This window comes from Hippopotamus amphibius, chromosome 2 (genome assembly GCF_030028045.1).
Source record: "Hippopotamus amphibius kiboko isolate mHipAmp2 chromosome 2, mHipAmp2.hap2, whole genome shotgun sequence".
Taxonomy (NCBI): domain Eukaryota; kingdom Metazoa; phylum Chordata; class Mammalia; order Artiodactyla; family Hippopotamidae; genus Hippopotamus; species Hippopotamus amphibius.
Window position 1 is genome coordinate 112898289 of NC_080187.1, and position 16268 is coordinate 112914556.

Consider the following 16268-nt stretch of genomic DNA (forward strand, 5'->3'; position numbering starts at 1 on the left):
AATCCAAATAGTTTTTGGGGGACAGGAGAACTTGACAGAATGATCTTAAAGTTCGTAAGGAAAAATATATACAAGAGATACAGAAATTGACAAATGACATATAATAGAGTTCAGGTAAAAGTCCATACAGAAGTAGGAATTTGATATACAACAAAATTGGCACATTAATCCAGGAAGACATGGATGAATTATTAAATCAGTGGTACTGATATAAATAGTAGTCCATTTGGAGGCTAGTATTATAATTCATGCCATAGCCTATATAGACAAATTCCAAACAGATTAAAAAGTTAAATGAAAAATATTAAAGTGAACATGTAGATAAATAAATAATAAATATTGTTAAGGTAAAATTTGGGAGACTATTATAAGAATTTAGGGACACAAGACCTTCTCAACAAGACAGGGCATTTCAAAGCCATATGGAAAAGGATAGACATGTGATCACAGTAATTATTACCATATTTCTACATTAAAAATTCTTTTAGGTAAAATGTGGAAGCTGACCATCAAGAGAAAAATGATTAAATGGGAGACTAACATCACATTAATCTATAAGAAAAAGAAAAAGAACTTAATAGAAAATTGGGCCAGAGATATGAATAGTCAATTAACAGAAAAAGAAGTACAAATAGCCAATAAACAAATAAAAAAACCACATAATCTTATTAGATATCAGGGAGATCCAAATTAAAACATGACAAAAGAAAAAAAGAAATACTTTTGCCCATGAGAGGCAAAGATTCAAAAGATTGATTCTGTCCACTGTTATGATAGAGAAATAAACTTACTTAGACATTGGTGCTGAGAGGACAAATTGCTATAGACCCTTGGGAGGGTAATTCAACTCAGCGATGTTGGTGCTGGTGTTCGAGTAGCACTGTAAACGTGGTGGGGTGGTCACCGTGTAATTCCCTGAAGTCAGTCATGGTCTTCATATAACTGTGACAGCAGTGGAGGTACTGACATACCTGTGAAGGTGGTGGTGGTAACCACATAGCTGAGAAGTTAGTCTACACATGACTCTGCTACATTTGTCATGGGATTCACATGGCTTTGCATTTCATGTTGGTGACAGTATTCACAAGAATCTGTGACATTGGTTGTGGTCATAGTCATATAACTCTGCAGAGTTGGCTGTGTTATTCAAAGAACTCTGCAAAGTTCGTGGTGGTGGTGTTCACGTGACTCTGCTATGTTGGTCATGTTGTTGGTATTCTGTGAAGTGGGTGAAGGTGGTCTTCGTATAACCCTGCTGTGGTGGTCATGATAGTCCCATAACTGTGATGATGTGGTACTGGTGGTGGATATTGGTTATGGTTCAAATGATGTTGGATATTGGTTATGGTACTTACACAACCCATGGTGTTGGCTGTGGTAGTCACATAACTCAGTGGTCATGTTGGTGGTAGTCTCCCCATAACCTCATTGTTGACTGTCTATTCCCGTGGCTCTGTGACGTTGGTCATGGTATCCACGTAGCCCTGTCATGGTGGTCGTGTTTGCATACACATAATCTGCAGTTGTGGTGGGTGTGTTCATGTGACTTTATGATAGTGTTGCTGATGTTATTTCCATGGCTCTGTGAGGTTGGCCAGATGTTCACATTTCACATACTCTCATGGTTGGGGCAGAGGTGGTATATGATCAGGCCACCCAAGATAACTGTTCTCTTGCTCTCTGTACATTCCCTGCTCAACCAGTGCCTGCTTCACTTACATCCTATTCACATCACTAACCTTTCCACATACTTGACCCTGGCCCCAGCTAGTGATCGTTCTGGTCTTTAGATCAGAGCACCTCCATTGTGATAGCTTATCAGAGGGGTGGTGAGGGATGTGCTCCTCTGCTGGTTTCCCCGGTAATTGATGAGCCAACCTGATGTCAATTCTCCCTCTAATGGGTAACCTCCCTCTCTCTCTGGGAGTGAAGACTACTGCCATATCCTGCTCGCCGTCTGCTGCGCATGGTAGAGTGTCGCTCCAGGACCTTGCTTCAGACATGCGAGTTCCTCCATCCATTAAACCATTGATGTCTCTGTCGCTGACTCTGAGCTCTTTCTTGGGTCTTGAGGCTGGGCAAGTGCAGGGCTTGCAGGCCTGTAGGGTGCAGCCCAAGCAGTGGTATTGAAATAACTATGTGACATAGGTCGTGTATTCACATGACCCTGCAACATTGATGGAGGTTGGGTTCACAGACACTGTGAAATTCATCACGGTATTCCTATAACCCTAAGACGTTATTTGGTCATGGTGTTGGCATAACTCTGCAACACTGGTGTTGCTATGTACATATCTTGTGATGGTGGTGATGGTGTGGTTCAGATAACACCAGGACTTGGTCATGGTATTTACACAGCTGTATGACAATGGTGGTGTTGGCATTAACATATCACTGTGAAATAGTGATATTCCCATAACTGAGAGAATCACATGATGCTGTGGTGGTGTTGGTGGTACGCCCATATCTCTGCAATGTTATAAAGTGGTCTCCTATAGCCCTGTGATGGTGGGCATGGTAATCAGATGATCTGCAGTGGCCATGCCATAGTTGCACGTCTCCAGTGGTGGTCGTGGGGTTCCCCTAAGTCTGTGACTAGGGATGTGGAATTTGCGTAACTGCAGTGGGGGTGGTGACGGTAGTCACATATCTCTGAGAGATACTGACACAACTTGGCCACTTTGGTGGAAGTAGCTACTCCACTTTGTAATGTTGCTGGTGGTGGCATTCACATACTTCTGGGATTTTGTTATAATGTTCATATAACCATGACAGTGTTGGGTGTGGCATTCCTATAACTCGGCAAAGTGGGTCGTGGTTTCCACATATGTTATGGGGTGACAGTGATTGTCATGTAACTCTGCTGTGGTGGTGATGGCACCCACACAACTCTATAACAGCGGCAGTAGTCACATAACCATGCACTGCTGTCCGTCGTCTTCATGTGACTTGTGATATTCTTGTAGTATTTACATAATTCTGTGATGTTGGTCTTGGTAGTCACTTGATTCTGTGATGTTGTCACTTTAATCACATGACTCTGCAATGTTGGTGGTCCTCTAATTCGTATGTCTCTGTGACCATTCATGGTACCAACATAACTGTTGGAGGTGGTTGTATTTAAATAACTCTGTGACTGTACAGTGGTTGGTGTAATAGTCACATTTCAGAGAAGTTTAAAGTTTTGCTGAAAGTTATATAAGAAGACATGACAGAGCCAGGCTCAAATTCAGGTTTTCTGAATAATTCAAATGCAGTCTTTTCTGTACTACACCATGAAGTCTCTTCCTGCTAAGTCTAAATTTAAAGGCATTGGTATAAAACATCTGTACCTTCAAACTCCCTAAGGGCTTTGGAGCACAAATATATTCTATCACTTCCACTCTAGTTGTTTGTCTATAGCTTTAGTTGTGGCCATATATTCACATACACACTTACATTTTCACGTGTAAAACTGATAAAATATTTAGCCACAAATTCACATGTGTAAGTTGAAATTCTGAAAACTTATGTTAAATAATGCAGAAGAGGTCTTTCTGGTAAACCAAAAGAAAGTACCTTTGGGGGAAATCTATAGTTTATTCATAGAACCCCAGTGCATATATTAAATAAGGAAGTTTAATGTTGGCCAAAATGTTGTATTATAGTGTTTTCATTCTTTCTTTAAAAATTATAAACCTCTAGAAGCTTCATAAATGACTAGAAATGTGATGCTGGGATGTTGAGGTTTGGGTGGTGGTTACATGACATGTTTAAACAATAAGATTTCTGCATTTTATGGCATGCAAGTTATTCCTCAACCAAAGTTTTCGAAAATGTATTTCTAAAGAAAGTGAACATACTAATCAGTTTCAGAAAAGTTAAGTATGGTGCCCAATGTTAGCACTCAGGATATTTTTTAATGGGTGTGAGTTATTACTTTTATAGAAACAGAACAAAGTATCACCATGAATAAAAAGTTAGTGTGGCTAAGAAATGTGTATGGCTCCCAAAATGGCCTTGTTGTAGTTAGGAATTGTCTCTTCATCTCAGTTCTCAGGGCTCATGATTTACGTTTTCTCCCCTTGCAGTACTTGGGGTGCATTGAAGTTCTTCGCTCAATGAGGTCACTTGACTTCAGTACAAGGACTCAAATTACCAGGTAAGCCCTTTTGAAAATGGACTCCTGTGATTTTAATTTGGAAAGGAATGCTTTCTGAGGTTAACAACTAGAAGTTTTCAGAGGGAAAGTCTGCCCCTTGAGTGCTGGTGATGGGTGACAGGGAGTCAGGACCCACTGCTTCAAGTCTTCTGATTGTTCATCCATGTTTGTGACACGTGTGTCTTGATACAAGCCCCCTGAAGGACACCCCCCACTTCTAAGCTCTTTTTATAAACTGCAGACAAATGGAGTGTTTATATTTGTTTCTTTAATAAGTGAAACTCTAAGATAATATTGATATTTTAAAATCTACCAAACTGTGTTATTTCTTTTTAAAAAGAAAATCAAGATGTCAAGAGAGAATTTCCAACAGTATACACAGAGAATAAAATGCATAGAATTGGAAGAAGAAATCTTAATGTGAGTAATAATTTAGAAAGCAGACCAATTCTTTTAAGGTGTCAGTGATTTTGAACAGGTTTACATATTCCCCAGCCTCATCTAGATTCTAAACTTCTCAAGGGCCAGTTCTGTTTTTACCCATTGTTTTTAAGCATCTGTTTTAAGCATTGTTTTTGAGCATTGTTTGTTTGTTTTTTTTTAGTAGAGCTTGTGCCTTTAGAAAAATGCCAATTTCAAGACGTCTTGAAGAAGAGAACCAAAGCTAGGACTGGGTCTATGAGATAGCTACATTTCCAAGGGTGAAGAGCTTATATTGTTTTGGCAGTTGTGAAATTGTTTAATCTAAATAGTAACCTCAGAAAATGCCTCATTTTTATTTCATTCAAATCTCTCTATTGGATGTCTTTGGATTAGCAAGCCGAAAACTAAACATTGATCTTTAGAAAGCAATTATTTGTCGTAATTAGTTGCTCAGTAAGGTACATACCTCAATTCTACGTTTTATGTACCTCAATTCTACGTTTTATATACCGCAATGAAACCTCTTCTTGCTCACTGAAGAAATCTGTGTTCAAAAGAGTTGATGTTCCCTTTCTCTCTAAAGCAACTCAAGACACATAGTGGGAACACACTGACAGCAGCAGTCTACACCAAGGGAAGAATCCATCTCCACATACTTGTAGAAAATGGCTTATGGAAATTGCCAATGCAAAAGAATGGTATTTTGAAGGGAGAGCATTTAAAAGTTTGAATGTTTAGTCAATCATTCATTCATCCCAGCCATGAAAAGACATGTGCCGTGCAGGGTGTATGGGCAGAGCACTTACCACGGGTCTGGGGATACCAGAACCCGTGACACTGATCACCTTCTTGGAGGTCCTGGCAGTTTTTGTTTTAACTTAAAAAAATTGAAGTAAATTTGGTCTACAATGTTGTGTGTGGTGGCAGTTGTTTTTAAAGAGAATTGTCAATGATTGCAACTGCATTCCCTTGCACTCCCAGCGTGCCCTTGGAGGAAGGTCTGGGCGCTCTTTGAGGCAGAACCCAAATGGGCAGATATAATGATAGTAGTGGTAGAAGAAAGCCATGGAACAGACATGCAATCACATTCCATTTAGATTTTAGCAAAGATACGGCAGGATAATGTGCCGAGTGCAGTGCCGTTCTTTGACTCAGGAAACTTTGTGTTGAATCTGGTTATACCAGAATTGCCTTGGGTTTATTAAACTCTTTTTAAAAGATTAATTAATTTATTTTAATTGAAGTATAGTTGATTTACAATGTTGTGTTAATTTCTGCTGTACAGCAAAGTGATTTGGTTATGCATATATATACATATACGTTCTTTTGAGTTTATTAGACTTTTTAAAAACTATGTTTGCTTTTCTCTATGATGCTTTCTGTCTCTTGCCTCATTCTGATTACGTGACATGTTTCTTACTTTAGTTAACAGCCAGAGACCACTTGTAGGAAACAGTTTGACAAGTAAGCATCAGAAAGAAGCCTTTGCACCCAGGACAAGAATGCCCAGTGATGTCCTGTAGATGTGGCACATTTTAAAGCCTACATGGTAGCTGAGTGTTAAACACGCCTATGATAAAACTCTACGACTGTGGTTTACTTTATATACTGAAGGCATTCTTGAAAGGTTGTAGGGAAATCTAATGTTGTAATTAAGTTATATCAGGCCCTAGGAAAACCTGTTTCCAAAGCTTCTTAGCCATGCCTTTCGTAAAAATATATATATATTTTATAAGCAAACAGTCTTATTTGTTCCGTTCTTTCAAGGTTTGGATGTGTCTCTTAGAGGCTTTGATAGCCAAACCAGGCATCCTTTTATTGGGGTCAGTTTAATTTTATGCTGTTCCTGCGTCGGGGTTCAGATTGATTGTGGTACTTGCGGTAACACCACCTGTGGACGACCAATCTCTTACTAATAGGTAACTTTGAAAACTAGCTGGGACGGGGAGGGTGGGGAGGGGAGTCAAGGGAGGGAGGGAATACGGGGATATGTGTATAAAAACAGATGATTGAACTTGGTGTACCCCCCCAAAAACAAAACAAAACAAAAAACAAAAAAACAAACTAGCTGGGAGCTGCCATTGATGGTGGCTGTTAATGGCCTTGCACTTTTAGTGCTCTGGGCAGAGGAGCTTGGTGACTCGTTCGCAGTAATTGGTGCCCGCCGTGTGGAGGAGATGGCCTGTATGTGGAGCCCAGCTCTGCCAATTTCCACCTCAGTGGTTGTTGTGGGAAATAGAGCAATTTCTACATCTGATGTCCAAAGGACAGGGCCTGGCCAAAGGGCAGCCTTGTTAAGTCTTTATTCTGTCCTGTTGCCTGAGCATTCAACACGTATTGGGACGCAAGACTCCAGTGTCCAAAGAAGTGAGTGTTGGCAACCACGGGGGCGCTTGAGGGCGTGTAGATTGTGGCCTTGACACCCGCTGCTTCCCTGGGTCAGCCTGCTGGTGGCGTACGTAGAGTGTTTATGGAAGTCTGCCCAGGGGATGGAGACATGAGCCAGAAGAAGAAATAGCATCTGTAGAAGAACTAGCTTCCCAATGTGCTCCTGGTCTGCATACACCCTCATGGCCTCGCAGAAGGCAAATCCCTTGAGCTCCTACCCCTCAGTGTATCCCCTGTCCTGGAAGACTCCCTACACCCTTATGACATGGCACTATTGAGGCCACACAGGAATCCCACTGCAGAAGCTTGGCCACTCTACAGCTTGTGAGAACTGCCCTCTGCTCCCTTCCCCACCACCAGCACCACCTCACAGTCCCTAAAACCCCATGAGGGGCCATTCTCCCTGCTTGGATTTCACACCATGCTCTGCGGCCCCTGAAGTGTCACTCTGGGGAAGGTGGGGTCCCCAAGCAGGGAGAACCCAGCTCCCCAGCTGGAGGTCAAAGTCAGAGACCTCAGCTTTTGTCTGAGTTAAGCCGCTGGATCTCAACACGTGGCACAATGCTGCTGGCCACTGTTCCAGTGACTGGCCACTCTGCCCTTGGGGACCACACCCCGCGCCTCCCTGAGAGGTCCTCTCCTGCGACTTCTCTCCCCTCACCTTGGGGGACGGGCTGAATTGAGTTACTGTACTTCCCGTTAGAGAGGGACGTGCCTCATCGAATGGAGCGGACTCCGGGGGGAGCGTGCTCTCAGGCCGCCCTGTAGGGTGACGGAAGCTCCCATATACCATGGTGACGGGAAGAGTGTGGGCTTACTTTCTTTCCCCCATCCCACCTGCTAATTTTTATCTGATTTATCACGTTAAACTTTATCTATTATTGGAAATCACCTTAAGACATTTTTAGGGCATGGAAAGCTATAAATGTATATGCAGTTAAACCCAGAGCCCTCAGCAAAGTGGTCCTTCTCCAACAGTAAGTGCGAACATCTGACATGTATTTTTGGTTCTAAGTGACCCCAGCTGACCTCTTGCACTGCTTGGATTCATCTGATAACCATCGAGTTTGCTTTCCACTCAGGCGCTTGCAGACACGTGGCTTTGCTACACTTACTGGGTGAGCTCCTATAAACGTACAAAACATTGTCCAGGGCCTGACACAAATTTGCTTTTTCCGAAGTGTGGAGACTAGTTAAGGGTTTTTGTTTCCCTTATGTTAAAGTTGGCATCGTTTCACCAGCACTGCCCATGGACGTGACTGCTCCTAGCATTCTGCTTTGCATCCACACGCTGGAGGGTTCTGCTTCAGAACTGGTGTGTTTTGAAAATGCCCCAGGAACGTGCATAAAATCCCTTTGGTTTGAAACCAAACTCAAAATTTGTGAAAGGAGAACATTCTTCTTTGGGGAAGTTATTTCCTTTTGTTCTTATTCAACCTGTCGATGGGGTCTCCGGCGACTTTTACTGTGGATGCGAGCACTGGTGTTGAAATTCAGAGCCACTGAGCCACGACCTTCTCACGTTACGACAGCCCAAGGAGGCAGAGTGTAAATGGACACAGAATCAGCCATGAGCTGGTGAGTGGGACTGAACGCTGTGATGCTGGGACCTTTTCCATCCGGTGTTTCCTGCAGGGACTTTGGTTGGAAGGTAGATGTGTGACCACGTGGAATTGGGCTGGCAGTGCTGGGCACTGTGATAGCTACAGGGCCGTGAGTTTGAACAAAAGAGCCAGCAAGGAGGGAGCCCAGAGATGAGGTGTTAAAAATCACGGATGCTCCTGATACAGTGAGATTGGAGGTCTGGCTTGCAGGGGTCTCTTGCCAGTTGGGTGCATGGAGGGGTCCATTCTCAGCCTGAAGGAGGGCAAGCTAGATGGCCTCAGCGTGGCTTCTCCACTGTGTCTACCCTCCCTTCCCTGAGTCGACCTGGAAGGCTTGGTAACTCTCGCTTAACCAGTCACTTCTGGCTTCCGACATTCTCTCAATGCTCTCAAAAGAGAACAAGGAAAAAAAGAAAAAAAGGAAAAAAAAAGGCCAAGGTAAAAACCTTTCACCATGCAACCCTTCAAACTCCATCAAGCCCCTGAGCATCCTCATCTGTGTGCATCCATCTCAGTTGCGGTGCTTTTCCCCTCCTGTGCACTGTGCGTCCTCATTGGACTTCCTACAAGAGAGAGGCCAACCAGGCTGCGGGCCAGGCGCCCTGGCCTCCTCCACCCACACCACGTCCACTGTAGCCCTTCACCATTTCTCTTCAAACATTTGTGTCACGTGGCCATTTCATCACCAGTTCATGGGGCATGGGAGCAGTGTACAGGGTGCAGTTTGAGGAAAGGCCACCTTTACTAACAAGGTATTTGTGTTGTTCGTAGAGGCTTTCCCATCCTCAGGGCGGTGTTCAGCCTGTGAGCAGCTGCGGGGACAGAAGACAGATGCAGAGGAAGAAGGACAGGTAAGGCTCCGGGCACCTCTGCCTCTGGGAGAACTGCACACGGTCCAGGGAATGACATGCGGTCTGGTTGCACCATCCTGACCAGTAGAAAGATGGAAATAGCCAGGAAGCAGGGGTGGGGAGGTCTGAACATCTTCTTTTCAAGTTTGGGGTGATCCTTTCCTCTTGGACTGTGTCAGGGACTCTGCATTGCTGCACCAAATGGGCAGGACTTTGATTCTATGGCTTTCTCACTTAGCAGGCTCAGAGAAGGAATTTGGAAAGTTCCTTATTTGTATATCCATTGCATCAGTGGTATTAAGATGTGCGCTTGACACCTGGCAGGTGACATGGAAAACAAGGCTGACTTTTGTTCATGTGCCTTGGTGCTCCGCGGATCTGATCTCTCCAATTAGACTCCTCGGTTATGATATTGGAGAATTCCTTTTTCACTACAACATAAACACCTCTAATGTTGATTTAAGTTCAACATGCCAGGAAAAGGAGCAAATCTGTAAAAATCTTCCCCGAGGCTGGTTGACTCTCAGGATTAGAAAGGAGAGCAGCGGGTGTGAACAGCCTGCCCACCCATTGCTGTGTACTCAGCTAGCGCAGGTTGGTTAACTTGCGATTTTAGCCTTACTGGTTCGTTCTAAATTTACTTGTTCTGAACATGTTTCGCAGGCTGAGCCTCTCGAAGACTTCCACCCCCAGGGGGGCGAGGCCTGGCAGGGAGGGAGTTAGTGTTTTCTCAGTTTAGAATCCTTTTTGAAAACACCAGCTTGCCTGCGTGAAACGCATCCGGGCTTTGGATGAAGCAGGCTGAGTCCTTCCGCTTTACTTCTACATCATTACTCCTGGGCTTAACACCAACCAGAATAGTTTTATACCCCTGCGCCTCCTTCGTCATCGTTTGCGTGCAGGAATGTGCTAGATGGGGATGCGTGGATCACAGGTGCCCGAGAAACCATGACTGGGGAAAGAGGCCCAGAGTCACAAGGCAGTGGGACAGGCAACAGCAAGCATGGGAAAAGTACCACCGAAACATGCAAGGAGGTCCCCGAGGCCTGGACAAGTCTGGGAGGACTTCCTGGGGGAGGAAGCATTTAACCCCATGGTGAATGCCTCCCCCGACCACAGGGCAGACAGGAAGGAAGCATAACACTTGAGGCAATTGCTGCCACTTGGGCCCCACAAGGGGTTCTGCCTGTCTGCCTCCGTGCAGTAATTCTAATGCCTGTCAAAGGGTAGGGCCTGAGTTGGATGCAGAGAAGGAACGTGGGCACAGCCTGCACCTATCTGAGGTCCAGCCCCAAGCCCTTCTGCCTTTAGGACGCCAAGAGGACCCCAAGGTAAAGGGACAGGGGTGTCTGCTTTCTGATGGGCCTCAATTTTGTGTTCCATCTCTGCATGGTAATACGTGTTGAGGCATTCACCCACTTGGTGAAGATTCGGTGAGACTACTTCTGGAAACATCTGGCACAGGCTGTGCACAGGGAAGGTCTCAAGGCTGTTCCCTTCCAGACCCACGTGTGCGTGTGCCTTAATCTGAGACTCAGTGTGAGGAGCCTACTGGGGAGGGTGTTGGCAAAGCCTCCATCAGAGCAGCGGAGGCCAGACTCTGGCTCTGGAGGCAGCGTGGCCATACTTACAGGGACGTCCATGGAGCCCAGGGTGGGCTGGAGGCTGTGAGATGACAGCTCTGGCTGAAGGCTTGAAGCACCAAACACTCGGCTCCAGGGCCTGTCTCTCTGAGTTGGATTTTTCTCTTGCGGACTCTCTGAGCAGCTGTCCTGGCCCTATCTTTAGACAGCTGTCTGTATTTACATGGGTGGCGTTCCTAACCTAGCAGGTGAGTAAAGGGATCCTTGGGTACCATCCCAGAATTACCTCTCACCCGAGAGGAGCATTCCAGCTTCTCATTACCTATCAGGGTTTGTTCCTCACCTGTGGATTAGGGCTGGAACCCCCACAAGCAGGCTTGTTGAGAGTCTTAGAAATGAGACCTACAAAGTGCTGGGGCTGCACCAGGCACATAGTAGGTATTCAGCAAATCTGGATGAGGTTTTGATCATGGATTTAATTTTGCAGTTCACTCTTTCCAAATTTCTGTATATGATAGTATCAACTACTGATTGATATTGTTCTAATTATCAATAGCAACCAATTCCATTCAGGGCAGGTTTTCTAGCTGAAAAGAAATTTTGGTTTGAAGTTACTGGAAAGGATAAAATATTTGGTAATGTGGCATTAATTTTCATGTGAGCCAGTATTATCTAGTATTTCATACTATCCTTCTGCTTTGCCAATTTCTTCTGCTGCTGCTGCTAATAAAATAATAATAATAACAATAATAATAGTATTGGATACTTACTATATTGTTCTAAGCATGTCATTCATTCATTCAACAAATTTTTATTGATCACGTACCATTTCCAGTCACTGTTTAGATATTAGGAACAGAGCACTAAATAAAAGCTAACCGTCTACTGCAGGGAGAGAAAATAAGCACACAGACATATACAAAAGAAGGATGTTAAGGTGAACCGCATGAACTTGTCGTCTTTGTAGTTGAAAATCATCAAATGTTGGCAATTTCATGTCGTTTGGCATAATAATTTCAGATAGTGGTGAGCACACGTGGGGTCTTCTCTCAGGATCCCTGGGAGGCAGGTTGTGTGCATTTTGGAGATGAGGAAGCTGAGGGTCAGAAAGTTTACAAAAACTGTCTTAAGATCACAGAGCCAGGATGTGGTAAACTCCAGATTGGAACTAGAGCAAGTCAGAATCCAGAGTCAAGAGTCTCCTGTTCTTGCTTGATCAAGTTGGTTGCATCCTTCGGGAAGCCACAAGTGCTGGCAAACCCTAGATGCACACTGGGCAGGGCGGCACCATTGGAAGATGGAAATTCCCTGTTAATTAAAAAGCTCCTTTCCTGACCACAGCGACTTGATGGCCTTGAGCAGGGCACAAAGAAAACGAGGCACTTGCAGTCTGGTTGGGATGAAAGGGGCAAATATACATAAGGAAAAGGATCAGTTGTGGGGGCAGAGTGGGCTCTGCAAAGACTATGCTACTCCCATTCTATGTGCTTTATTCATCCTGGGAATGTTTGTCCTGTGCTTCAGTCACACTGCATTGAATTTCACTAAATAATGGAAAGAAATATAATAAAAGTGCTTTAAAAAACTTTTCATATGAATAGCTTGTAGAAAGGATGAGGCCCCTGCCACCTTAACTAACTCAAAGTGAGTAGGGTAAGTTAGAATGGGGAGAGGTGCAGTGGGGAGGGGGAACTGGGGGGTGAGAGGATAGACGAGACAAGAAAGGGTGGGCTGGGTGGGGGGCTGTGAAGTGGGAAAGGCTGCATAGAAGTGGAGTGAGACGGGGTGGGCTGGGTGGAAAGGATGAGGTGCCGTCTCTTTCACCCAGAGGTTCTGAGGGAGTCATCTTCCTTTTCTCACCTTAACCATTGGAATAAACCAGTCTGATTCTTGTTTTTTTCGCAAACTGGAAAATACAGACGTTATTCTACTTCCTTGTTTCTCCTTTCACGTCAAACACTGGTTAACATTTTTGTCAAGATGACTTCATCATCATAATTTTCTGGCAAGCTGATCATGGGGATCAGGTGCAAGTTACATAGCTGTATCTCCCAGTGAGGGCATAGTGCCCGAGGGCATGAAAACTTCCAACCATGGGACCTGCTCCTGGAAATCTGGGTGAGGAGATCTTTCTGCTGACAGTCTGCTGGGTGGAAGTGTCAGGGTCCACTGGACACACATGGACAGACAGCTTAGGGCTTGGCATGGGCTTGGGCAGCCAGTTGACTGCACAGGATGTGTGGCTAGGAAGGGTGAGTGGCTAGGAAAAGTTCATATGTCATTGAAACACAGAGAAAGGGGTTATGCACAATGTCTAAGGGTTTAAGCTGAGCAAGTCGAGGACTTTGCAAAGTCTCATGTGCACAGCCTCAAGATTTATTTGGTTTGCTTTTTGGCTATTTATTTACTTCTTTAGCTGCTGGCTCTATCTCCTGTGAAACCTTGGGTTGGTAAAGACATGTCACTCTTTGAAGTGAAGACAGAGGAAACAGGAAACTTGTCCATTACCTGATGCCCTCCCATGGAGATTCTGCTGCACTGGGTTGGGGCGAGGACTGGGTGATCCCCAAGGTGACCTGCTAATATCTCTGGATGACAGCAGTAGGAACAGAAGATCTTGTGTCTCTTCTCTACCATATTACAGGACATGGAAAGGACTTCTCATCTAACCTGGGTTCTACTGTACTATGGATTTTCTGAAGAATCCAGCAGGCTGGGCATAGAGGGGCCACACAGATATGTTCTGACTTGGGACAGGGTCCCCAAAGATTTAACACACATACACATATTTTATTTTCTAGAACAGTGGGGTTCTCAAACTTGGACATAAATCAAAATCACCTGGAGAGCTCGTTAACAGATGGCTGGGCCCCACCCCCAGACTTTCTGATTCAGTAGGACTAGGGTGGGAGCTGAGAATTTGCATTTCTACCAAGTTTTCAGCGGGCGCTGATGCTGCCGGATCAGGTACCACACTTTGAGAAGCAGTATTCCAGAGTTCTATTTTTAACTTCGGAACCGTTTGCAACTACCATCTATGAAACCACAGCTTTGAAAATAGGTCCATTTATTTTTTTCAAGTGATCCCACTCATCCAAAAATTTTTAAAATGGAGAGCATACACGACTTGGTGGCTTAGAATGGTTTAAATAGAATCTATAAGATGAATCTGTGGCGTTCATTCCATACTCTCCTTAAGGACCATCTGGCATGGTGTATATTTATAATCCTCATGCCAGAAGCACATTTGTGTAAGAATGTGCCCCTCTGATTGCTCCTTTTCTGTCTCTTTCTCTGAGTTCACTTACCCCAAGTATATCATTCCATAAGGATCTCTTTGCTCTTGCAGAGGTCTCCTAGTGCTGCAGGTTCTGGAGTCAGATTATCTGGGCTTCTACTAGACTGAACAACATTTCATCTGTATGATCTTGTGCAAATAACTTAAGTTCTCTGCGTCTCAGTTTCCCTGTCTTTAAAATGGGAATCGTAATGGTAACCCTCCTTCATAGGGTTGAGAAGAAATTGTGTTACTATCTGAGAAGCACTTAACATGCTGTCTGGTACATGGAAGGGCTCAAGACATGTTAACTAATATTGATATTTTCATTTTTATTATATCCTCTCCTTGTTGGTAATCTCATTGCTTTAAGTAACACTTCTAGGTATATAAGCCGCAAATCTGTATCTGCACCTCTGCATCTTCTCTTAAGTCCAGCCCTGTATTTTTAGCAGCTGACTGGACCTGTGTCTTCTTGGAGATGTTCAGTCAGTTGCCAAGTCCTAAGCAACCTCTCTCTGCCTGTTTTGTTTATGTCCCTCCATTCTCACCTGTATCACCATAGCTGGGTCCAGCTCACATCTCCTTGAATGCTTATAGAAATCAGGGAGTCAGTCTTATATCATCTCTCCTCCCTGTTCAGTTACCAATGCTGTTGATTCTCCCTTGGAAGCTTCCCTAGTGATTTCTCTCCTTTCTTCTAGTCTCTCTCTCCTTCAGTTTTCTTTGTACTTGTTAATCCGTTAATATGCCTGAAACATATTACTCCCTGTTAAGTTTCATTGTCTTACCCATTATCTGCAGAATACAGTGGAAAAAAAAATTAACTTATTATTCAGTGTTCTATTTGACCTGCCCCAGCATACCTTTCCAAATGTACTTCTTATAACTCCCCACTACGCTTCCTTTGCACAACCACACTGACTTATTGGTCCACTGTCACACTTCAAGGCCAAATATTCAGCCACAAGAAGTATTTGCTTGGGCCCTGAGCTATAAGACCACTTTGTCTGAACTGCTCTTCAGGGTTTTACCTTCTTGCACATTGTATTAGACTTTTCAAAACACAGGCCATATTTCATCTACTTTAAAATACCATCGCCTATATAAAACACTTCATTTTTTTAATAACCACTAAAACAAAAGCACTGCCTGTTAATATATAGCACAATGGTTTCACATCACTTAGATTCAATTTACATATATTGAAAAAGTTATTTTGGATTTTTGCAGATCCAGAGTTATATCATTATAATACTGTACATTTGTTAGAAGGAAAATATAAGTAATATGAAAAAGGTATTCCTAAAAATTGCTTCTAATTCAGAGTCTGAATATAGTGGATCATTTTTTTTTTTTTGACTCTGAATCTTGGTATGTTTTTTTCTAAGTGTATTGTCCTTTAGGCTGCTTCAAGAGCATTAGAAATCAATAAAATTGGAATCAGAAAAAGAATGAAAAAATATTTGAAACTAAAAGGTGGTTTTTAAAAAGCACTAAAATTGATAAACTATTACTTAGACTGGTCAAGGAAAGAGAGAGAAAATTCAAATTACCAATAACAGGAAGTAAGGAGGGAACATTACTACAAATACTACAGACACTGCCAGGATAAGAAGGGAATATTATGAACAATTTTATAACAACAAATTGAATAATTAAGATAAAATAGACAAATTCTTTTAAAGGTACAACTACCAAAGTGGCTTAAAGAAAAAATAGATAATAGGTCTGTATCTGTTAAAGAAATTAAGCTCATGTTAAAAACAACAAACAGGGGACTTCCCTGGCAGTCCAGTTGTTTAGACTCTGTTCTTCCAGTGCAGGGGCTGTGGGTTCAATCTCTGGTCGGGGAACTAAGATCCCATGTGCCATTCAACATGGCCAAAAAATAAAAAGAAAGTAAAAACAAAACAAAACAACAAACAAACCTTCCCACAGAGAAAACTTGAGAGCCACATGGTTCCATTGGTGAATTCTACCAAACATGTAAAGAAGAAA

General features: G+C 43.4%; 1 protein-coding gene across 1 annotated transcript in view; it reads left to right on the forward strand.

Moving 5' to 3' along the window:
• SHC3 (SHC adaptor protein 3) overlaps nt 1-16268 on the forward strand; it is a 174480-nt gene that overhangs the window by 43210 nt on the left and 115002 nt on the right. The window contains exon 2 of the mRNA XM_057723384.1: nt 4071-4141. Coding sequence (XP_057579367.1) covers nt 4071-4141 — 71 coding nt within the window. The remainder of the gene's footprint in view (nt 1-4070; nt 4142-16268) is intronic.